At 39.1% G+C, this 25,019-nt stretch overlaps 2 protein-coding genes across 3 annotated transcripts in view; one reads left to right on the top strand and one right to left on the bottom strand.

Annotated features, from left to right (window-relative positions):
* LOC144229143 (serum amyloid A protein) overlaps positions 1-25,019 on the top strand; it is a 218,577-nt gene that overhangs the window by 95,176 nt on the left and 98,382 nt on the right. The gene's annotated exons all lie outside the window — the stretch shown is intronic.
* GTF2H1 (general transcription factor IIH subunit 1) overlaps positions 8,244-25,019 on the bottom strand; it is a 35,867-nt gene continuing 19,091 nt past the window's right edge. Inside the window, exons 8-16 of one of the 2 annotated variants that reach the window (XR_013334363.1) lie at positions 24,571-24,698; positions 24,374-24,461; positions 20,892-20,980; positions 20,397-20,514; positions 16,604-16,694; positions 15,995-16,110; positions 14,187-14,279; positions 8,954-9,239; positions 8,244-8,735 (exon numbers count right to left, since the gene is read on the bottom strand). Coding sequence is in view for 1 of the 2 variants with exons in the window: in XM_077761108.1 (XP_077617234.1) it covers positions 9,153-9,239; positions 14,187-14,279; positions 15,995-16,110; positions 16,604-16,694; positions 20,397-20,514; positions 20,892-20,980; positions 24,374-24,461; positions 24,571-24,698 (810 nt within the window). In the remaining variant the exon portion in view is untranslated. Of the gene's footprint in view, positions 9,240-14,186; positions 14,280-15,994; positions 16,111-16,603; positions 16,695-20,396; positions 20,515-20,891; positions 20,981-24,373; positions 24,462-24,570; positions 24,699-25,019 lie in introns of both variants that reach the window. The other variant, XM_077761108.1, reaches the window with a different exon arrangement.

The following is a 25,019-nucleotide window of genomic DNA, read 5'->3' on the forward strand; positions in this document are numbered from 1 at the left end:
TGCCAGCACAGAGCCTCACGCAGGGCTCAAACTCACGAACCATGAGATCATGACCTGAGCCGAAGTCAGACGCTTAAGCGACTGAGCCTCTCAGGTGTCCCCAGCTGAGGAGTTTTATAGTTCTTTCACTGTTTGGAGTACAAATGGAGTAGCCACAGGCATGTTAGAAGATCAAGCAGACTGCAAACTATAGTGAGGTTTTCCAGGAAAGACAAACATGTTGGTCAATGTTGAGTGAAATAAGTCAGTCAGAGAAAGACAAATTCTATATGATTTCACTCATATGTGGAATTTAAGAAATAAAGCAAGCCAACAAAGGGGAAAGAGAGAGAGAGAGAGAGAGAAACAAACCAAGAGACAGACTCTTGTTCTCTATAGGAACAAACTGAGGGTCCCCAGAGGGGAGGTGGGGGAGGGGATGGGTGAGAGGGGCCATGGGGATGAGGGAGTACGCTTGTTGTGATGAGCACTGGGTGATGTATGGAAGTGTTGAATCACTACACTGTATACCTGAAACTAATACAACACTGTATGCTAACGAATTAAAATAAGAACTTGAAAGAAAAAAAAGAAAAGAAAGTTGGTTGAGAAAGTGGAGGGCTACTTTAGTCCCCCGCCTGGCCGCAGTGCTGGACTTCTACCTGCAGGTTCCCTCTCCTTTTCCCGGCTCTGCTCTGGGCTCTGGGGGGCTGACTTGAATGAACTCCACTGGCGTCCCATGCCCTCTGTCGCTGCCTTCACTGGCGGACACTGGGAGAGAGAGAGAGGGAGAGGGAGATGGAGCTCTCCCTGTGGGACTGTCGGTGGGCTGCATCCCTTAACTGGTGTCTCTTCTGTTTTGGTAACCACTCCTTTCCATCACCTCATCAGGCATAGGCCTGGTAAGTTAGGGTACTGCCCTATTCCTTAAAAAAAAATTTTTTTTTAATGTTTTATTTATTTTTGAGAGAGAGAGAGAGAGAGAGAGACCGCGTAAGCAGGGGAGGGGCATAGAGAGAGGGAAACACAAGAATCTGAAGCAGGCTCCAGGCTCTGAGCGAGCTGTCAGCACACACAGAGCCTGATGCAGGGCTCGAACCCATGAACCGTGAGATCATGACCTGAGCCGATGTCGGATGCTCAACTGACTGAGCCACCCAGGCGCCCCGGTACTGCTCTATTCCTTATGGTTTCTCTATACTCTGCCCACACCTTTGGAAATAGTCTCCTTATTAATCCCCTCAAATTACTCAATTTGAGGGTGCCATTTGTTTCCTGCCAGGACCATGACTGAGGCTGTACACAATATTTACATAATCAAAATGTAGGCACGGACTATTTATTAGTAAAAAACTGTGAAATAACTATATTGGGAGGATGGAGAGAGTATGGGAATAATGGTATAAGATCACTAAATCCCCAGGAGCGCCTGGTGACTCAGTCAGTTAAGCATCTTGATTTCCGCTCAGGTTATGATTTCATGGTTTGCAGGATTGAGCCCTGCATTGGGCTCTGTGATGACAGCATGGAGCCTGCTCCAGATTCTTGCTCTCCCTCTCTCTCTGCCCTACCTCTCCCCCTCAAACTAAATAAACATTTAAAAACAAACAAACACTATATCCTCAACTACCAAAAAAGAAGGTCAGCAGATAATAATAAAATTGAAAAATTAAGGGAACATCTGGGTGGCTCAGTCAGTTAAGTGTCTGACTTTGGCTCAGGTCATGATCTCACGGCTAGTAAGTTCGAGCCCAGTGTTGGGCTCTGTGCTAACAGCTCAGAGTCTGGAGCCTGCTTCAGATTCTGTGTCTCCCTCTCTCTGTGTCTCCCCTGCTCGTGCTCTCTCTCAAAAATAAAAAAAAACTTAAATTTTTTACTTTTAAGAGAATAAAATTGATAAATTAAGAAAGAATGGTATGTAAGTGAAAGGAATTGAAAGTGACTGATTCTGTGAGGAGGGAATAAAAAACAGGGAGCAGTGGGTTGGTGGACATGATGTTCTGGTAGGTGCCTTTTACTGCTTTTGACTTTTTAAAATTATGAGCAGGTTGGAGCACCTGGCTGGCTCAGTTGGAAGAGCATGTGGCTCTTGATCTCGAGTTCATCAGTTCAAACCCCATGTAGGGTGTAGAGATTACTTAAATAAATAAATAAATAAATAAAAACATTAAATTATGAGCAGGTATAACTTTGCTAGAAAACAAAATTTTTTAAAAATCCAATTGTCAGGAGAAAACGGGACAGTGAAGCCCCTTTTATTCTTTTGAGGACTTAGCATACAATGGATGCTTAGTGGTACTAACAGCAGAGTTCAAGCCCTCTGTGGCTGTCCCTAGCAGCTTTGGATCCAAGATTCTGTCTCCTTCACTGCACGTCAGGAGCATGAAGCAGTCTCTCAGCCTTAGAGCCATCTGTGCTTGTCCGTGCGTGGCTGGGACAGAAATAAAATAGCTCTCCCTCTCTCCATTATTTATAGCAGGTGGAAGAGAAAGTTCCAGCCTGCCTGAGCAGGGTGGGGAGACAGTGAGTGGGGCAGGGAGAGGTCAATAGTTTGCAGCCACACAGATTTACATTCAAGAGCTGAGTTTGAATCAGCTCTCCACACCCAAGTTGGGAGTCAGGAACTTTAGGAAAGTTTTTTGAGCCTCGGTTTATTCCTAAGTAAGCCTGATGAGGACACAGTCTATTTTACCCATCATCTAGGACAGTGCCTTTTCATGACTGGAGACTATAAGGTGGAGACTGTGGACTGGTGCCTAGTAGGGGCTTGGTAAATAATTCCTGAATGAATCCTAAGGATGAAGTAAGAATATACCTATACATGGCAAATATTTGGCAAATAGATCTAATATATATCAGTATCTTTCCTTTACTCTCTGCCTCAGCTGCCTACCTAATGTTGATATTATATACTGGCCTGTGGCAGTAAGCTTTGAGCTGAAGTCTGGTGATGACAATGAGGATAAATGGCAGGAAGAACAATTATTGCTTAATTTGTGCCAAGCACTATTCTAAGCACTTACATTTATTAGCTCATTTAACGTTAATCAATCTACAAGTACTATTAGTATCCCCATTTTACAAATGAGAAAACTGAGGCATGAAGAGATTAAGTAATCACACCACTTGTAAGTGGCAGGGCTGGAATTTGAACTTAGCTCAAGTGTACATGCAGCTTGAGTGCTTAAGTCATGTTTTTGTTTTGTTTTGTTTTACTATTCATGTAGCATAGAAAATGGGTAACTTTATGCTTTTAAATTCTTTCTTGCCTAAGCTAGAATTGTTGAGATGTCAAATCACAGTATTTAGGTCTGTGGAAATGTTCATTAAAGCCTGTTAGTTACCTTGTTACAAAGAGAAACCCTTTGCACCTACTGAATCAAGTTTTTTTTCAATGCTTTATTTATTTTTGAGAGAGAGATAGAGACAGCGTGGGGAGGGGAGGGTCAGAGAGAGAGGGAGTCACAGAATCTGAAGACAGGCTCCAGGCTCTGGGCTGTCAGTCAGCACAGAGCCTGACGCAGGGCTCGAGCCCACGGACCGTGAGATCATGACCTGAGCTGAAGTCAGATGCTTAACTGACTGAGCCACCCAGGCACCCCTGAATCAAGTTTCAAGGTTGCTCTCCTGGTAACTTTTTCTTTTACCTCAAGTTTGGGCCCAACCTGTATCTTTTTATTTTTATTTTATGATTATTAGTATTTTATTGTTAAGGAGCCCACTTCCATGACTGTTATCTGTTATCCTCACAATCACCTAATCAATTGAAGTACTACTATAATGCCCATTTTATAGATTAAAAAATGGAGGTACAGATTAAATTGTTCAAGGTCACACAGCCAGTGAGCTATGCAAGTCCAAAGTCTGTTCCAACAGCTCTTCTAGAATACATCTCTACTGCTCATGACGCTGCAAGCAATCCCAGTTAGGCCTATGAGAATACTCTTTTTCTCTCCTCTGTATCTGTGGGTGTTAATGTTCTTGGTGATAAGGATCTTGATTGCACACGTAAAGTCCAAGGAATTTTTGTATTCACATCAAGCATAGCCTCTTCTTATGGATAAACAGGTGCCGGAAATAGCACACTAATGGGTAGGACCATAATTCACAAAAATTTGGCTTACAGAATTAGGACCATGAATGGATTCTGCAGGAGATTAGACCCATTATCAAGGTTTATCTTAAAGGGTATGAATGTTTGCATAGATACCTCTTGCCAGAAATATCTCAGGCTGTAGGTTAGAAAAATAATTAAGTGCATAGAAAAATGTCCCTAAGAAAAAACACTCTCAGCACGGTGAGATTTAGGGATAGGGGTACAGAACTATCTTCTATTTTATATATTTTGGTACTATCCAACCCTTAAAAAAATTATGGCTCTGTTCACCAGACAGCTGCTAGAATGACAGAAATAAATCTGAGTAATAGAGGACTTTAAACTCTTATATCTAATGAGCCTGAAATTGTTACTTGTTGGGTGGGCAAGTCCAGTGACGTAAGTGTAAACATTTCTGTTGAGGTTTGTTTTTTAATCCAATCTGACAAAATCTTTGTCTTTTAAAGAGTTCAGAGTGTTCACATTTAATGTAATTGCTAATAGGCTGGGTTTAAGTACCATCCTGCTGTTTATTTCTATGACTACAGAAATGCAAAATTTAAAGGTTAAGCCAGAATTTATCTTCAACTTGTCTGTTCCTATTATAAACACAGCAGGCTACCAGGTGGACAGAGAGAAAATAGCGTTTTCCAGGCTGTATTCTTAGTGTACTGTTGTGGGGGTGGTGCATGGGGAGAGAAGCTGGATCTGTGGCTCTGTCTCAACAGGTCCAAGTTCACATTTGTCCTAGGTATTAGGAATTCGATGAAGACAGGATTCTGTGGTTACAAAGTCAGAATTCTTAAGTCTTTTCAGGGACTTTAATAAGCAATATGGACTACAAACTAAAGCTGATCACCCCTGAACCAATCCTCCAACTCTGGACAGTTTAAGAGCTGAAAATAACTTGTGTTTCCTTGGCCTTGGAACTGGGAGAACAGCTGAGTCTTCAAGAAGCTAAACTGGGAAAGGGCAGAGGTAACGCACTGAGGAATCCCATGCAAGTCTTGACACTGGAGACAGCAAATCTAAGTTTAAAATAGGCAGCTTTCCATCCCAGGGCCACTGTCAACTCCAGGTGGTATATACACAGACAGGAAATCCCTTTCTGGACTCTCTCTCTAGATGAGTGGGTTACCTTTCTAGTATAGATATTAAAGCATTCTTTTGGGGCGCCTGGGTGGCTTAGTCGGTTAAGCGTCCGACTTTCGCTTGGGTCATGATCTCGCAGTTCGCGGGTTTGAGCCCCGCGTCGGGCTCTGTGCTGACTGCCAGCTCAGAGCCTGGAGCCTGTTTGTCTGTGACTCCCTCTCTCTCTGACCCTCCCCTGCTCATGCTGTCTCTCTCTCCTAAGAAATAAGTAAAACATTAAAAAAAAACTTTACTTAAAGCATTCTTTTAATTTTCCAGACTGATGTGGGGGTCACAATGTAGCTACTCATTTTGCAGTGTTAAGTCCAAAGCAGACTAGCACTACTGACTTCCTGCTTCTCAAGGAGAAACACATTCTCCTAAAGCAGGACGTACTTTATTACATTTTGCAGCGCTCTGGACCCATTACACAGACTAACCCTATACTGTAATTTGCCATAAAAGCAACGCAGAATACAATCAGAGAGGCAGAAAAAGAAGGGCAGTCAAAAGGAAAACTAATCAATGGAGGTGTGGGTTGGGATAAAAGCTTCCAACTTCATAAGCATCTTATCCCTAAGGGATTGCAGCTTGCAGTTCAGGGCGAATCCCAGCTCTGCCATGTACTGGCTGTGTGTATCTGGGTACATTACTAACACTGAAACCACTTCTAGTTTGTAAAATAATCTGTGGCACCAGCCTGCTTCACTGGTTATTGTGGCAATAAAGTGAGACACAGCAGAAAAGGTACCGTCGTTCTCCACAACGCGAAGGTAGGAAAGTAACAGGCCTAAACAGCTGCAAAGGTTCAATTTGAAGAGTTCAAAGATCAAACACTATATTATTTTTATTCTTTAATGTTTATTTTTATTATTTAAAAAAATTTTTAAGTTTATTTTTGAGACAGAGAGAGACCGAGCATGAGCGGGGCAAGGGCAGAGAGACAGGGAGACACAAATCCAAAGCAGGCTCTAGGCTCTGAGCTGCCAGCACAGAACCTGATGCGGGGCTTGAACCCACAAACTGCGAGATCATGACCTGAGTATGCTTAACTGACTGAGCCACCCAAACACCCCGATGTTTGTTTGTTTGTTTATTTATTTAAAATGTTTTATTTATTTTTAGGAGAGAGAGACAGCGTGAGCAGGGAAGGGTCAGAGAGAGAGGGAGTCACAGACTGAAACAGGCTCCAGGCTCTGAGCTGGCAGTCAGCACAGAGCCCGACGCGGGGCTCGAACCCATGAACCGCGAGATCATGACCCAAGCGAAAGTCAAACGCTTAACTGACTAAGCCACCCAGGCGCCCCGATGTTTATTTATTTTTGAGACAGAGTATGTGAGTGGGGGGGTGGGGGGGAGAAGAGAGAGAGTCCCAAGCAGGCTGTGTGTTGTCAGCACACAGCCTGAGGTGGGGCTTGATCCCACAACCTAGGAGATCATGACCTGTGATGAAATCAGAGTTGGATGCGTAATCAACTGAGCTGCCTAGGCACCCCCAAGGATCAAATACTTTAGAAATGCAAGCTAGACATGATTTCTGGTGAAACAGCCCTTAATTCCTTCATTTCCTGTAAGACTTGGAATGTCTTTACCCAAACTCTCTTATTTACCAGGAGGGTTTGTACCTAGTTTCCAGTCTGAACTGTTCCAAAGGCCTTTTAGGTTTGGCTTTCCTAACTGCCACACTTTTTATCCATAAACAACCAACCAATCAAAAGACTCTCATAAAAACAGCTTAAAATTTTCGCTGACATAACCCATGCTTGATGGAGAAGGTCTGAATTTCTTACCTTGGCCTACAAAGCTATTTGCAACTTGATTTAAACTGATTTCCCAGTCATTTACTTGTCACTCTCAACCCTCCAACCTAACACACTGGGGTCTTTCCAAGGCCTTACACTTTTATCATGCTTTTCTCTACTCAATATAGAGACTACCCAATTCCCCAAAATGGTTTCTTTCTTCAGTCTCCATTACAGTTATCACTTTTTTTTTTTTAATCTTTATTTTTTCAGAGAGAGAGAGTGCAAGCAAGCAGGGGAGCAACAGAGAGAAAGGGAGACAGAATCCAAAGCAGGCTCCAGGCTCTGAGCTGTCAGCACAGAGCCCAACGCGGGGCTCGAACTCACGATCTGTAAGTTCATGACCCGAGAGGAAGTCGGATGCTCAACCGACTGAGCCACCCAGGCACCCCCACTTAAATCTTTAACAGAGCATCAGTAGTGCATTTTATTTGTTTATGCCTGCCTTTCGCAACAGATATACTCTTCTATTTCAAACATTTTTCTACCTGCATCCATTGTTATTGCTTTGAGTAGTTATAGTGATCATACACTTGAAAAACACTTTGTAAAACTGTAAGGTGTAAGGAATTACAACACCATTACTATACTGATCTGAAGGAGAGATGGGAAGACTGAGGCTGAAAGGGATGTTGCCTCTTTTCTCTTTACCAGTTCAAAGTCCAGATTTTTGATTTGCTGTAGCCATTATATGAAAGCTAATCAGGGTTTCCAGTTATGGAATCAATCAGCCACAAGGATGAAAGGTACAGCTTACGGAACAGTCCTAATAAATGGCGACAGATGGTAGCTACACTTGTAGTGAACAAAGAGCATAACATGCAGAGTTATAGAATCATTATACTGTAAACCCGAAACTAATAGGACATTGTAGATCAACTATACTTCAATAAAAATTTTTTTAAAGTAACATTAGAAAAGAAGTAAAGACAGCTTGTACAGTGTCTTTAAGAAAGAGTGAGTAGCCCACCCAGGTAAATATAACATGTGAGAAACCATAAGATGTCTTAACAGGTAAAAGAGTTATCTATAAAAAAGTTTTACTTTTTTCTCCAATTTTTAAGACATCTAAAGTCTAGATAAACAGTGAGTTGTTCCTGTTAGGAACAAAATACGGCATGATTCCAGAAACGAGAATGAATTTTTTTTTCTCTTGCATTTAGTTTTTTCAGTCACTATGCAATGATTATCGATTCGCCAAGGACAGTAACAGTCAGATACTCGAGAAAAGGAGATATGAGAAACATCTTTTATTTTTTTCTAAAGAGGTGAAAATAAGTAAGATTTCTTATATTTCTCACTCATAAGATTTTTAAACTCTTAAAAATGCAATTTCCTCTTTTCAAAGCACATGCCATCTTAAAAAAAAAAAATCTTAGCAATGTACATTTGCACTCAAAGAAAAACATGCAGCGCCATTGTCTTCTGACAAAATTCTGCATAAAAAACCCCACGTAACTTTCTGCAAATATGTTCCCTCTTAATCATTTAGGGACTCCGAACCACAAACATTCAGTGCAACATTTATTGTTTCTCATTTCCGTAGGAAACACAGGACCAATGATGTCTTCTGACTACAACTGCTTCCTGATGGTAGAGCAACAGTCTCCTGCTTTACTTGACTCTCTTTAGCTTGCCGATGGAAGGTACAACTAGTATCCAGTACAACTTGAGGATCCAAGTGGAGGATGGAGGAGAAATACTTAAGGTGTACCCTGTGCCATAAACTTAGGAAAAAAATTTACAAAGGAAGAAAAAAAACACCTCAGATTTTATCAATGCACCCTTTTAAAAAGTTTTTTTTTTTTTTTTAATTTCTGAAAGCAGCTTAATGTGAATCAAAAGCAGTTCCTGAGTAACTGCAGTAAACAGTGTCTCTTTAAAATATATATACGTATATATATATATTTGCAACTTAGCTCATTTTGGTTCTGCCTTAATTTACCTCCCCAGCTTCGAGTTTGTCACAGTTCCTTTCCTTTCAGTTCACAATGTGCAAGTACAACAGCATCAGCTCCGGGAGTTGGCATGGTGCAGATGTTTGTCACGGCTGTGTGATCATCGGCATGTCTCAGGCCAGGTTTCCAGAGTCGCGGCAGGTCAGTTCTCTTAACGTCACAAAACCTGTGAGAGCCACAGACACTTCACGTTTTCTTCATCAGACGCCGTGACTGCCACTTGTGGAGCTTGTTGTAGGCTGTCTGGAGCATCTCCTCTATGTGACTTACCAACTGAAAACACAGCAAGACACTTTTAGGTAGTAACTGGGCAAAGGCTGGGGAGTTAATGCTTCCGATCCAGATCTGGCACGGACTTCAGAGTGTAGTTTCTACGCTCATTTGTATTACCCCAGCGAGTTAAGGTGCAAGCCCTCTGTGAAGGTATTACCAAACACATTTTGTGTAAAAGGTTAAGAGATGGTGGGATAGAGGCTGGTCTGTCTGGGCTGTAGTGTTTGCTCTGCCATTAAGCAGCTAAAGGACAACATGAAAGTTGAAATTGGCCTGTAGGCCTCTTTCTTCTCTCAAATGAGGGAGGTTAACTAAACTGGTGATTTCTAGATTTAAACTTTGGTCTGGTGACAGAGGGAAGGATGGTGGCATCATTACCATTATCTTACAGAATATCTGAAAAATGTCTTGCTTTCCTGAAGATTCTGATGAAGCAGGTCTGGGATGAGATCCAGGAATCTTTGATATTTGAAAGCTCCTGTAGTTAATGCTGCTGAACAGCCAATTTTGTGAAGCACTTTTCTAAGTTCTTTCTGGTCTTTTCCAGCCCTAATGTTATGGAATTTTAATAAAACTCCGTGGATTAAAGAAAATCTAAATAGTGTCAATGCTTCACATACATACTCTGTTGCACCTTAGGTCAGGACTGTGTATCTTGGGTAGAAAAGAATGTTGCCCTAATTATGGATGTACCTAGAGGGCAATAGGACCACACTGATCTAAGTTGATAAAACTCTTGAAGGAGAATATCTTTGGAATATCTGTTTCCTTGGAGGCAGACAGTGTAATGTGGTTGGAAATACAAGTCTTGCAAAGTCTAAGTGTCAGTTCTGGCAGATGGAGACAAGAAGCCCTCAGTCCTTTCAGCATGTCAAATGTCTTAGATGCAAGCTGAGGTGGAATTAAAAAAACAAAAAACAAAACACTCTTTTATATATCCCATGTGTTATCACTGTGGGTGTAGGGGGAGAAGGTACTATGTTATTTAGTTGTGTGTGGCAAGTATATAAAAATCCTTTATCTTACTGGATGGGAGCAGTGGTTCCACAGTGCCAATTACAAGAGATGAACGGCAAGCCCTCTTGTAAGATTGTGCAGGTATACCTCGTTTTGTTGTGCCCAGTTTCACTGTGCTTCTCAGGAAGTGGTTCTTTTTTTCCAACAAATTGAAAGTTTGTGGCAGCACTACATCAAGCAAGTCTATCAGCACCATTTTTTTCAACAGTAATTGCTCACTTTGTGTCTCTGTGTCACGTTTTGTTAATTTTTGGAATATTTCAAATGTTTTCTATATTAATATATTGTTACGGTAATCTGTGACTAGTGTGACTTTGACATTTTTGCAAGTGTTTTGGGGCACCACGAACCATGCCTATAAGATGGTGAACTTAATTGATAAATGCTGTGTGTGTTCTGACTGCTCCATGGACTAGCCATTCTTCTCTCCCTTTCCTGAGGACTCCCTATTCCCTGGAACACAACAATATTGAAATCAGACCAACAAAGAACCCTACAGTAGCCTCTAGGTATTCAAGTGAAAGAGTCACATATTTCTCACTTTAAATCAGAAGCTAGAAATCATTAAGCTTTGTGACGAAGGCGTGCTGAAAGCTGAGACAGGCTGAAAGCAAAGACTCCTGTGCCAATTAGCCAAGCTGTGAATGCAAAGGAAAAGTTCCTGAACACATGAATGATAAGAAAGCAATACAGTCTTATTGCTGATATAGAGAAAGTTTTAGTGGTCTGGATAGAAGCTCAAACCAGCCACAACATGCCCTTTAGCCAATGCTTAATCCAGAGCAATGCCCTAACTCTGTTCAAAGCTGAAAGAGGTGAGGAAGTTGCAGTAAAGTCTGAAGCCAGCAGAAGCTGGTTCCTGAGGTTTAAGGAAAGAAGACAACTCTGTAACAGAAAAGTGCAAGGTAAAGCAGCAAGTGCTGATGTAGAAGCTGTAGTAAGTTATCCAGAATATCTGGCTAAGATAATTAACGAACACAGCTACTAAACAACAGATTTTTCAATACAGACAGAACAGCTTTCTATTGGAAGAGGCCACCTAGGTTTTTCATAGTTAGAGAGAAGTCAATTCTTGGTTTCAGAACTTCAAAGAACAGGCTGATTTTCTTATTAGGAGCTAATACAGTTGGTAACTTTAAGTTTTAGCCAAAGCTCATTTAACATTTGGATTATCCTAGGGACCTTAAGAATTATGCTGTATCTCTTCTTTCTGTGCTCTATGAATGGAACACCAAAGCATGGATGAAGGCACATCTACTTTTAACACTGTTTAGTGAATATTTAAGGTCTCTGTTGGGATCTACTCAGAAAAAGACTCCTTTCAAAATATTACTGCTCACTGACAATGCACCTGGTTACCCAAGAGCTCTGAAGAAGATATACGAGATGAATATTGTTTTCACGTCTGCTCACCCAACATTCATTCTGTAACCCATGAGTCAAGGAGTAACTTTGACTTTTAAGTCTTAGTATTTAAGAAATACAATTCCTAAGGCTGTAACTGCCATAGACAGTGATTCCTCTGATGGATCTGGGCAAATTAACTAAAAACCTTCTAGAAACAATTCACCATTCTAGATACTATTAAGAATATTTGTGACTCAGGATGCCTGGGTGGCTCAGTTAAACGTCTGACTTCAGCTCAGATCATAATCTTTTGGTTTGTGAGTTCGAACCTCACTTTGGGCTCTGTACTGACAGCTCAGAGCCTGGAGCCTGCTTCAGATTCTGTGTCTCCTGCTCTCTCTGCTCCTCTCAAAAATAAACATTAAAAAAATTTAAGAATATTTGTGATTCATGGAAAGAGATCAAAATATCAATATTAACAGCAAGAAGTTGATTCTAACCCTCGTGGATAACTTTGAATGGTTCAAAACTTCAGTGGAGGAAGTAACTACAAGGTGGTGGAAAAAGCAAGAGAACCAGAAATAAAAGTGGAGCCTGAGGACATGACTGAATTGCTGCCCTCTCATGACAAAACTTGAACAGATGAGGAACTGCTTCTTAGGGCTGAGCAAAGAAAGTGGTTTCTTGAGATGGAATCTACTCCTGGTGAAGATGCTGTGAACATTGTTGAAATGACAACAGAGGACTTACAACTATTACATAAACTTAGTTGATAAAGCAGCAGAAGGTTCAGAGGGCTGACTCCGAATTTTGAAAGAAGTTCTACTATCGGTGAAATGCTATCAAACAGCATTGCATGTTACACAGAAACTGTTTGCAAAAGAAGAGTAAATTGCTGTGGCAAACTTCACTGTTGTCTTGTTTGTTTTAATGTTTGCTTATTTTGAGAGAGAGAATCACAAGCAGGGGAGGGGCAGAGAGAGAGAGGGAGACATAGAATCCAAAGCAAGCTCTAAGCTCTGAGCCGTCAGCACAGAGCCTGAAGCGAGGCTTCAATTCACAAACTGTGAGATCATTACCTGAGCAGAAGTCGCACACTCAACCAACTGAACCACCCAGGCGCCCCTACTGTTGTCTTATTTTAAGCAATTACCACAGCCACTCTCACCTGCAGTAACCATCACCTGATCAGTCAGCAGCCACTAACAGAGAGATAAGGTGGATGGCAATTTTAGCAATATTTTCTAATTAAGGTATGTACAATGTTTTTTTTAAATGTAATGCTGTTGCACTTTTAACAGACTATGGTAGAGTGTAAATCTAAATTTTACATCCACTAGGAAACAGAAAAATTCATCTGACTCCCTTTACTGCAGTAGTATGGAACCAAACCTGCAATATTCTCCAAGGTAATGCCTGCATGTGGCCTCAGAATCCTTTGGACCATATTGCTCCAGGCAGTTACAATCAAGAAGACACGTGAACTGAAACCTGTGTGTCATCCTTACTCTGCTGTAGGAAGATACTCCAAGTTGCTTTTCGGACTGTAAGTACTACTGTTATATTCTGAGGAAAACCGCTGTGAATATTTAGGAATAAACACTTACTAAAAACCTTACTGATGAAGAATTTTTCAGTTTTCAATGATAAAACTCCCTCTTTTGATTATTCTACTTACTGAAATACTAAATCCTAAATCTGTATATGCTCTTTCTGGTCACCTCAGAGAGGACTGCATAACATATGACAAACCAGTCCATGTGGTTGCTCTAGCCTTGCATTAAAAACAATGTTAAAAATCCCGGGCACAAAGTGACACCTGCTGTAAGCTGTCAGGGAAGGCGAAGGCAGACCGTAAGGTAGCAACTGTACAGTTTACTGTTACAGAGTAGCAATTCTGCCTTTCTTTGCAGGGTTAGGTTTGTGTTTGCTCCTCAGGTTTTCTAAATATTTTTTTTTTTAGGAACGTATACATAAGTTGTAAATCTATAAAGCAAAGCATGGAGATGATTGGAGCACCTGGCTGACTCAGTGGGTAGAGCATGCAACTCTTGATCTTGGAGTTGTTGAGTTTAAGCCCCATGTTGGGGGCAGTTTACTTAAAAAAAAAAACCCAAAAAACAAAAAAACAGACAAAAACCATGGAGATGATTATTATAAATGCCTGATTAGTTGTGGTCTTGGAAGAGTGTGAAGGAGGGGTAGGCAACTGGACAGGGACTACCCGGCACTGGTATTATTCCATTTCTCATGATGATTTGTGGGTACTTATTTCATTGTTTTAAAAAGTCTATGTATTTTATATACTCTTCTGAATATATGATGCATTTTACACTTAAAAGATAGTACTCTGAGGGGTGCCTGGCTGGCTCAGTTGGAAGGGCACGCCACTCTTGATCTGGGGGTCGTGAGTTTGAACCCTACACTGGGTGTAGAGATTACTAAAAAAAATAAACAAAAAATAGTACTCTGAATAACAGAAAAAAATAAAAGCCAATGTACCTACTCATCTACATGAAAACAAAGTTAATTCCATCATTTTGCTAAATAGAGAATGAGAATCAGGCCAGATTTTTGCCTTACGTTTGTGCTTAAATACTGTCTCCGAATTTTTTCTTGGAATGGGCAGAGCTTTGTAACTTGAAATCGTTCCAAATTACTTTTCATTTTCACTACCTAAAAAAAGATGAGAGAAATTAATAAATTACAGAGAACTCTCAAACTTTAGGAAACGAGAAAAAGATGCATTGGAAGGTTACTTTTTTTCCTAATACACTAATTGGCTTCAGGCAGAGAAGCAATATCTACCACCACTCAGAGTTCATTAATACTTTGATTCATAATTCATATCCCTCTCAATAGTTTTTGTGTATGTGTATAAATGCACTTATTACACTGTTTTAAAATTTCACTTGGTTTAATATGAACATCTTTCGATCATTAAATATTCACCCAAGTCACTGTTTAAAATGGATGCACTGTATTTCAATGTATGGGCATACCAAATGCTTCTTTACCCAAGTCCCTTCTGGTACAGAGTTAGGCCATTTCCACATCTTCTTTCAGAGACAGTGGTAGAGGAATATCTCTACTGCTAAATACTTATAAATATTATTATTTCCTTAGGTTAAATTTCTAAATGCTGAATTTCAGGGTGAAAATTTTCTTTTTAAAAGGTAGTATGAATAATAAAAGAAAGAACTCTCAGCAACTCAGCCATCACTGATGATTTAAAATTTTTTGTTCTTTTATGGGGCGCCTGGGTGGCTTAGTTGGTTAAGCGTCCGACTTTCGCTTAGGTCATGATCTCGCGGGTCGTGGGTTCGAGCCCCGCGTCGGGCTCTGTGCTGACTGCCAGCTCAGAGCCTGGAGCCTGTTTCAGTCTGTGACTCCCTCTCTCTCTGACCCTTCCCTGCTCACGCTGTCTCTCTCTCTCTCTCCTAGAAATAAATAAAACATAAAAAAAATTTAAAAAAAAAAAAAAATTTTTTGTTCTTTTAAAAATCATAGATTAAAAAAAATGCTCTTTTACTGTAGCTTTAAAGATTAACTTATTTGAATACTAGTGAGTATGAAAATTTCCTCTTAGGTTTCCCGAACCACCTGCATTTCTTTAGTGAGGTGCCTGTTAAAAGTCTATTATTTTTAATAGGGTATTTACTGTTCTCTTAAGGATTGTTTATAAGAGCAATCTTTTTTTTTTTTTAATGTTTTTTATTTATTTCTGAGAGAGAGAGAGACAGCGTGAGCAGGGGAGGGTCAGAGAGAGAGGGACACACAGAATCGGAAGCAGCCTCCAGGCTCTGAGCTAGCTGTCAGCACAGAGCCCGACGCGGGGCTCGAACTTATGAACTGTGAGATCATGACCTGCGCTGAAGTCAGACGCTTAACCGACTGAGCCACCCAGGCACCCTTATAAGAGCAATCTATATAGTAAAACTATTACTATTAATTCTGTAAATATTTTCCCATATGTCAACTGTCCTTTAATTGGCTAAAAGGGTTTTAGTGTTAAACAGCTAGCGCTATGTTTGTTGTCAATCTCGGTTTGAATTTAATTACCTCTAAAAAATATACCAAATAAATAATTTTACTTATGTAACTTGTTTTGGATTTCTGTTAATTACTCCCAGTGGCTAACAGGTAGATACAAGCTTTAAGATATACAATCATAAGTTATAGAACTGGTCTGTATCTCCAATTTCTTTATCTATAAAATGGGTTTTAATACCAACCTCCATCAGGATGCTCAAGGCTTAAATCAATGTATGCAAGTGCTTATCCCAGGGTCTAGCACATGGTAAACACTCAATACAATTTTCCAATTTCAAAATAGCATCTCACTAAGTCACACTACTTTAGAGCTGGCTGTGTTTGGAATTAATTCTGACCTTTTCTTCTAGGAATGGTGTATTAACGGGAAAGCAGGACCAGAAGTGCCGTAGAAGTTCCCCAACAGCCACATATAGGTGTTTCAATTCAGACTGGATATCATTTGGCACCATCTCTGTAGAAAAAAAGAAGAGGTCTATAGGATAAAAGTTATTTTCACAATATGTATAGCCTCTGAAAGAACGACCACTCACAGAACAGATCTGAACATGTGTTCTTTGCCAATGCCATACCAGGATGCGTTATTCTGAGATAAGTTAATGATTTTGTGGCTAAGAGATTCTAGAACTTAACTTCCCTTGGATTTTGGAGCAATTTTCAGATTTCCCTTTATTCTAAGAGGTATAAAGTAAAAAAGAAGGTGTTTAGTATCTTAGTAAGCCGTCAGTATTACTAGGGAGACTAGTAGTGTACCACCGTTTGTAATACCAGGACAATTATGAAACTTAAGCTCTTGCCTAAAGAGATCTCAGGATCTGTATGCATAAAAACAAAAGTTCGAGAGAGCTCCAAAGAAAAACCAATATAACTTTAGCATTCCTCTCAAGTTGTTCTTTAGAGGTTATTTAAGTAAAGTGGACAGCAACAGAAAGTAGCTCAGCACATACGGTTTATGGCTTGCTGTGTCCCTCCCTGCATAAGTGCTCCTCCAGGTGATAGTGTTGTGATAGTACTACTGGCAGCACTACTTGAGAGAACCTGAAAGAAATGAAGACACAGAAAGTGGTTTTCCTCTTCCTTTCATCTTTCTTTCTTAATATTTCTTTTACAGCAAAATGTTCAGCACATCTTTATTCCTGCACAAATATATAACTTAGGGCAATTAGAGTGAACTACTTTGCGTGAGGCCAGAGACACAGTGTGCACAGAAAAAGAATACCTACCAGTCTTCCAGCAATACTTGGCACCTCTTTAAACCTCAAAATTCACAACTTTTGCCCTTCTTCAGTACCAACTCTTGTGAACTCTACAACTGAAGCTAAAACTGAGCTTAAGAAAACAACTAAAACAACATGTTAACATGTATACTTGCTGGCAGCTAGGGGAGGAAACAAAGAAAATTAAACAGAGCAGAAATTTATCATTTGTCATTTTCCAAGGAAGTGAATACACTTAGCCAAAAGGGGAAAAAACAGTCCTCACTGTATCAGTCTTAACAGTTAGGGAAAGAATTGACATATCTATTCAGTGAGTGCCTAACAAGTGCTAGGCACTGTGATTATAGAAGAACAAGTCATTTCCTAAGTAACTCAAGTGCAGGGTTACTATCCCTAAGGCTTTTCAATGGAGGTTTTATAAGTAGAAATCCATGTTATATGGACAGCAAACAAGATTTCAACTTGGTCTAAGAGTACAGGATATAACCACCACAAGTCAAGGGGACATGGAATTCATGTTATTCCTATTTACTTTGTCAGAAATTTTATAATGCACTGGAACTAGAAGCTTCAGTGATTGCTGAGCTGGCTGACTAGCCACGGGCTGCACTCAGGTATATATATCCAAGGACAATTAACTTTTTGGGCCTTCCTGACTCAATTCATGTGTCTCAGATATGAAATCATTTTTGAGATGTCGGGTGAGTATAAGGAAAAAGTTAAATATCTAACAATGACCACAGCTTTAAAAAATTAGGAGGATTTACTTGGGCCCAAGGGCCAGATGCTAAGAGAATGACATTCCAGAAGAAAAAAAAGTAGTCAAATAATCCCATAATTGTTATGTGTACATATGTGAAGATATATATATTTCCTAGCTCTGTCTGCGGAGGGGACAATAAACCAGTAGCAAATGATACCCCAAGAGCAATCAGTATACTGCACACAGATCTTGGTTTCTTTCTTTTTTTTTTTTAAAAAATGTTTTATTTATTTCTAGGAGAGAGAGAGAGACAGCGTGAGCAGGGGAGGGTCAGAGAGAGAGGGAGTCACAGACTGAAACAGGCTCCAGGCTCTGAGCTGGCAGTCAGCACAGAGCCCAACGCGGGGCCCGAACCCACGAACCGCGAGATCATGACCTAAGCGAAAGTCGGACGCTTAACCGACTAAGCCACCCAGGCGCCCCAGATCTTGGTTTCTTAAAGAAGAAACCATAAAGAAGATTCTGTGGTTGGGGCAGGGAAAGCATAAGATGAACCTGGAACATCTATCTCATCGTTCCAAAAAGTAAGGTACTCAAAAGGAGGTGCTCAAAAATTGATAAGGACATTGTCAGAGATAGGAGCCAGTGTGAAGGGTCTGACTACAAAGAGGCATGGGCACATTTTGGGGGGTGACAAAATTGCTTTTTAAAAAATTTTTATTGGGTTAGTGGTTACACAACTATGTATGTTTATTAAAATTTGCAGAAGAGACTAAAAAAGGTACATTTAACTATGTAAACTAAACTATACTTTAACAAAAAGATAGCAACAGTTCATAACCTACAGAATAATGTAATACGAATCCACGAGTCTATTCTGTTATAAATAAATACAGGAGAAGGAAAGGGAAGCTCTTTGTCTTAGCAAAGTGTTAACAGACAAATATAGAAGGGATGATGGAATTAGAAAATCACCACTTCACCATCACCACCACAGGAGTAAGTGTTTTTGCTAAGAATCATCAACAGATTCTAAAAAACTAGTAGGTAAAAGTTTGATAGGAAATAGAATATTTAGATGGTCTTAAAATGTCTCTCAAGACACTCATTACAGAGGGAAAAATACTAACTTTTTGGTGGAAAAACCAGGTAGATACTACCTTACCCAAGTGATCAAAAGTTAGGACAAATAAGTACGTGCTTCCTGATATGATACACTGAGGATGACACACCACTTCTGTGGTACTCTCGCCCAAAATGCTTCATGTGATTCTAGTCATGAGGAAACATTAGAGAACCTCCAATTGAGAGCATTTTGCAAAAAATTGGCTTTTATTCAAATATTAAGATCATGAGAAACAAAAAGTGAAAAATGTTTCCATTTTAAAGGAGATGAAAGAACATGAGGACTAAATGCAACTCATGAATCTGATTTGGATGCTGGACCAAGAAAAAAATTTTCTTTTGCTCTAAGGGATACTGGTGGTACAACTCATGAAATTTCTGTTAAGACCTACAGGCTGGATAGTAATTATCAATGTTAGGGGCGCCTGGGTGACTCAGTCAGATAATAAGCATCTGACTTCAGCTCAGGTCATGATCTTCATGATTCATGAGTTTAAGCCCCACATTGCGCTCTCTCCTCTCAGCACAGAGCCTGCTTTGGATCCTCTGTCTGTCTCTTTCTCTGCCCCTAACCTGCTTGCGCTCTCTCAAAAATAAACCTTAAAAAAAGATACTTGATCAATGTTAACTTTTTGTTTCTGTAATTGTACTGTGTTATTTATGGGAATATTTTGTTTCAAGAAATACACAATGAAATATTTTAGAGTTTCTACTTTCAAAATGGCCAGGCCAGAAAACATTTTTTTGGCAACTTGCTGTAAGTACAAAACCCAAAATTCCAATATGTGACAAGCACTACAAGACAGATGTGAACTCTGCTTCAGGGTTCAGAGAGACAAAAAGACACCCCCCCCCCCCCCCCCCCCCTCCCCACACTTGTTACTGGGCATGTTGGGCATGTTGAGGATCGCTTTACAGAGACCATGTAATTTGAGTTCAGTTTTGAGTAATTATTATTAATTCCTCAGGGTCAGGGAAACAGGCTAAGAGCATTCTAAGAAGCATTTTTCTAGGCAGTTTTGTGGGTTAGGCTGGAGAGGACTCTTGGTTGTGTGTGTAAAGGAATGGTGGAGATGCAGCTGGAGATGGGGGTTAGGGCCAGATGTAAAGATTCTGGCATGCAGGCAATAACCATGGGGACAAAAGGGAGAGTACAGGATTTAAGCTACAGGGTGATAAATTTGTTTTTAGAAAGATAACTTGTCATGGCATTGTGAAAAAGTACTCTGGTTTGCTTAAACACGGCGATAGGAGTCAAGAAATACTGAAGAATGGACAGAACTTGATCAATTTCAGTATGAACAGTATGAAGAAGAGCAGAGAAAAATAAAGACTAGATAATGAGCTCTGTTTTATTTCTTCTAGTTTGAGGTCATACAGAGTATCTACACAGTGATGTCCATTAAGTTTTCTGAAAATCTGGGAAATTTCCCCAGTAACACTATGTATACGGAAGGGAAAAAATTAGCACTCACAAAACTCATATTTTATTTTTCATTATCATCTTAACTTCAGATACTTCTTGGATATGCCAAATACCTTTTTCTCCCTACCTCTTGATTTTTTCCAATTAATTTAGCAGCAATATGTCTTTAAACCCAAATAAAACAGTTTATGTAATTCAACTTGGTTGTGCTCATAAACTGAGGAAATAACAATGGGAATTTTGGTTTTCAAACAGTACAAGTCACCTACCTGAGTTAATTTGGGTGTATAAGCTTCCATTTCTTGCCTAATACTTTGAAAAGAATTAATAATGTCCTGACTTGTTGCATACTGTAGTGACTGGATTGGAGTTGGACCGTGATAATACCTAAAGATTAGCAAAGAAGAAGTTACTCATCACACAGAATAAAGTCACTTAACATCTGTCCTTCAAATATTTTAGCAGTCTCAATATAACATTATCACCAAAACAAAAAATAATATAGTTAAATAGATTTCAATTAAATAATTTATTCCTACATGGGCAATATGAAAACAGCACAGAGAACCACAATGTTATCTTGGCTTTGATCATTTAGCATACTTTTCTGAAATGTACAAAGTGAATTTTCAATGAAAAAGATAATATATTTTTATGGTAAAGTGATTTAAAAATTGAGTGCTATATTTGCAGAATATACTCTGCAGTGACTTGTGTTACGTAACTATTATGTCTCAGGTTAATTTAATATTGACCAAACTTACCTATCTGACTTCTTGAGGTTTAGTGCAATTGTTTTTATGGAATTATTTTTTCCCAAGTCTTCATATTCAATGGACTCTTGTAACTTCGCCTATAATTATTAACACAGCACATCATATGGAAACTTTTTTTTTACAAGAGTAATGAACATAACTGGAAAAGTACCACTACACAGAGAGTAAAATATGAAGTCTTCCCACCCACCATGAGCTTCATTTCCTAGAGATAACTGCTCTACAATCAGTTGAACCCATTTTCTCACCAACCATTTACAGAGTACCCGTTTTCCTACACTCTAACCATATTATTACTGAACCTCTGATTTTTAATAGTCTGGCAGATTAAGACAGTATATTTTACTATTTTTCCACCACAGAAGTAAAAGACTATTTTTTAATTTTTTTTTTTTTTTTTTTTTTATTTTTCATAGAGNCAACTGAGCCACCCAGGTGCCCTGAAAATTTAGTATTTTAGATTGTCCCTATTTTGACAGTCTGAATAGTCCCCTGGTAGTTTTGGAATAGATCTGACAGCAGCAGAATATTCAAAGTAACACATTCATCAGCCCTACGTCACCTGGACGCAGTCTAATTTTTTACTACTTTCTCTCAACTGTACATTCAGCCAACTTCAAGGCATACCAATATCTTCATTAGTTTTCACATATGTCAAGCTCATTTCTACCCCTCTTGTTGCCTAAATCATGTCGCTCCCTAACTTCCCATAATAACCCAAGTCCTAAACCTTTGTGAAGGCCTCATTAGGTGTCCTGACTCACATACCTAACTGAAAACTCCATAAAGTGAGGACTTTGTCTATTATTACTTCTGAATCTCTCACTCTACGAAGACCCTTTTGCAGAACACAGAGCAGACTATTTCAAACTATTGATTTGAAAGAACAGTAACATTCTATTGAACTCTGAAAATGCAACAAACTGTAACTTTTGGCAACTCTTTAATTACCAAGAATCAAATGTACTTAGTGCACAGTATTGCAAAGAAAAGTATCACTTCCTATATTTCTCCTTAAATTCCTCTGTAACTTTCATTTTATTTTTTATTTTATTACTGTTTTATTTGGAGAGACCACACATGCATGCCTGTGAGGGGCAAAGTGAGATTGAGAGAGAGAAAGAGAAAGACAGAGAGAGAGAATCCTAAGCAGGCTTCCACACTGTTAGTGTGGAGCCTGATGTGGGCTTCATCTCCCTAATCTTGAGGTCACGACCTGAGCCGAAATCAATGGTCGGTCACCCAACTGACTGAGCCACCTAGGCAGCCCTGTAACTTTTACTTTTGTTTCACTTTTATCATTTATTTATGGCTTAAATATTTTTTAAAGGAGTACACCAAGTGATGATCACCAGGTATTGTATGTAAGTAGTGAATCACTAAATTGTACTAGTATTACATTGAATGTTAACTGATAGAAATTTAAATAAAAACTTGGGGTGCCTAGGTGGCTCAGTCGGTTAAGCATCCAACTTCAGCTCAGGTCATTATCTTGCGGTTCGTGGGTTCCTACCCCACGTTGTTGACAGCTCAGAGCCTGGAGCCTGCGAGCTGTGGATTCTGTGTCTCCTCTCTCTGTTCCTTCCCCACTCATGCTCTCTCTCAAAAAAACACTAACAATTAAAAAAAATAGTTAAATAAAAACTTAAGAAAAGTATCTTCTTGGGTTTGTCAATTTGAAAAGTGTATATGCATGTAAAAATATATTAAGTTACTGAAACATGAACTCAAGTTAAAACTCACCCATAATATCTTTATGGAAAGATAACCATTTAGCATATTTTTCTGAAGTCCTTTTTAAAAGCTCATAGTTTTTTTTTTCATATTAAATTGTATCACACAGTCTGATCTGTGAACTTTTAACTTATTTAATTCATTAATTTTTATTCTGATTCCTACTGTAAATAACACAATTACTATACTTTTTCAAGTTTATTTTTATTTATTTTGAGAAAGATACAGAGCAAGTGGGGGAGGGGCAGAGAGAGCAGGAGATAGAATCTTAAGCATACACCACTCTGTCAGTGTAGATCCCAATGCAGAGCTTAAATTCATGAACTGGGAGATCATGACTGGAGTTGAAGTCAAGAGTCAGATGCTCAACCAACTGAACCACACAGACACCCCACAATTACTATACTTTATTTTGAAATTGTCTTCTTGATTTCATCTTCCCTATAGACACTGAACTCTTTGAGAATAAAAACTCTTAAATTCATTTTTGTTTCCCATTCCTTAGTATTTTAGGCAACTCAAAAATGGTTTTAGGTGCCCAGGAAGCTTAGTCGGCTGAGCCTCCGATTCTTAATTCTGGGTCAGGTCATGATCTCATGGTTTGTGAGACTGAGCCCTGCATTGGGCTCTGCACTGAAAGCATGGAGCCTGCTTGGGATTCATTCTCTCTCTCTCTCTCTGCCACCCCCTCAAATAAACAATTAAAAATTGGTTTCTTTAATTTTTTTATGAACTAAACTACTGTTATGACAAACCTAAACTTCTTTTAATCTGGTAGGTCATGAATCCTTTTCAAGTTATTCATGGCTGCATCAATGTCCATTGTATGGACACACCACAGATATTATTAGAATGTTTGCTATTTTCTCTATTATAGTACTGTAATGACTATTTATATCTAAATCTTTGCATAACTTTACTGTTTTAAATAAGTGTCCAAAATGAAATGCTGTCCCAAAATGGAATTAAGAGCAATAAACCTTTAAAATTTTAACAGACACTGCCTGATTGCCCTCTAAGAAAACATTATCATATTTATATTTGTAATTTATATTTATATTTGTAAATCTCAGTTTAAAAAACTGAGAGTAGCTTGGCAAAGTTGCAACACGGAGGAGGGCACTTGTGGGGATGAGCACTGGGTGTTATATGGAAACCAACTTGACAATAAACTATTTGTAAAAAAAATAATAATAATAAATAAAAACACTCTAATACTGTAACAAAAAAAATATGTCAATAAATACTAAAAAAAAAAAAGTTGCAAGGAAAGAAGAAATATGGAAGTAGATGACTTTGTCCATATTCTCCCATAGCCCCAAATGATTTCTTCAACATCTAATGAGAACACATTTCTAGCTCTGAAATGTTAGGGTTAATATAAGATCCAAACTCTATCTTCTAAAATCATGCAAAGATCTTTAGTTTTTATTCCTGTCATACCGCTTTTGTTGACACTCTTGCCCAGAACACAAACTGTTATGTGTACATGTGAAGGAAAAGAAGAGAAGAAAGCCAATAAAACAGTGAATAGATAAGAGTTCATGGAAAGCTGGCTGGCAAGTTAAAACCAAGAATGTGTTCTTTTAAATGTTCAACTTATGCCAAACACTTAATGTCTTGACTAGAAGAACTGAGTCATTTGACATAATCAAGGATCAACATAACGTACTAGCAAGTTATACAAGGTATCTGGGACAACCTGAGTTCTAAACATCCACATGTTTTACTCATACCCTTTTGACTGCTGGCTGGAAGCAATCTGCATCTCCAGAATTTCCGTCGATGCTGCTGGGCTCACCATTTTGTTCATTTTGTGCTTCTCTTAAAGCAAAGGGGGAAAAATGTTAAAAATCACAAGCAGAACAACAACATAACTCCATCTGGCTATCTTGAAAAGCCCAGTTATTGAACCTTTGCACATATACTTAACTGTTTCCTGAGACCTGCTGCCAGGACCATGGCACTGTGATGGTTAAACCTCTTGATGATGGCAGCGTTACTATTCTCCTTTATCGATTTGGAATTGGAAGTAGATGGCACAGAAGAAATGCCATAGCCCTATGAGAAATAATTTAGAAGATTAAAAATCAAAGTTCTGGTTTTCTTATCCATTATGAGAGATATGCTAGCTGAAAAAACTGGATGATGAGACTTTATTAATTCTGAGAATTACTCAATTTTTACAGGTAAACATTTAAAAATAGGTTACAGATAAAAAGTACAACATGCTCCTTCTGGCTTCACAAAAATAATCTTAACCTTAAACCATGCATTTGTTTTTAAGATTTTAAAGTAATCCCTACACCCAATGTGGGGCTGAAACTTGTTTACATCCCTGAGATTAAGAGTTGCATGCTCTACCTACTGAATCAGCCAGGT

The sequence above is a fragment of the Crocuta crocuta genome, unplaced genomic scaffold (genome assembly GCF_008692635.1).
Source record: "Crocuta crocuta isolate KB4526 unplaced genomic scaffold, BGI_CrCroc_1.0 scaffold233, whole genome shotgun sequence".
Lineage (NCBI taxonomy): Eukaryota > Metazoa > Chordata > Mammalia > Carnivora > Hyaenidae > Crocuta > Crocuta crocuta.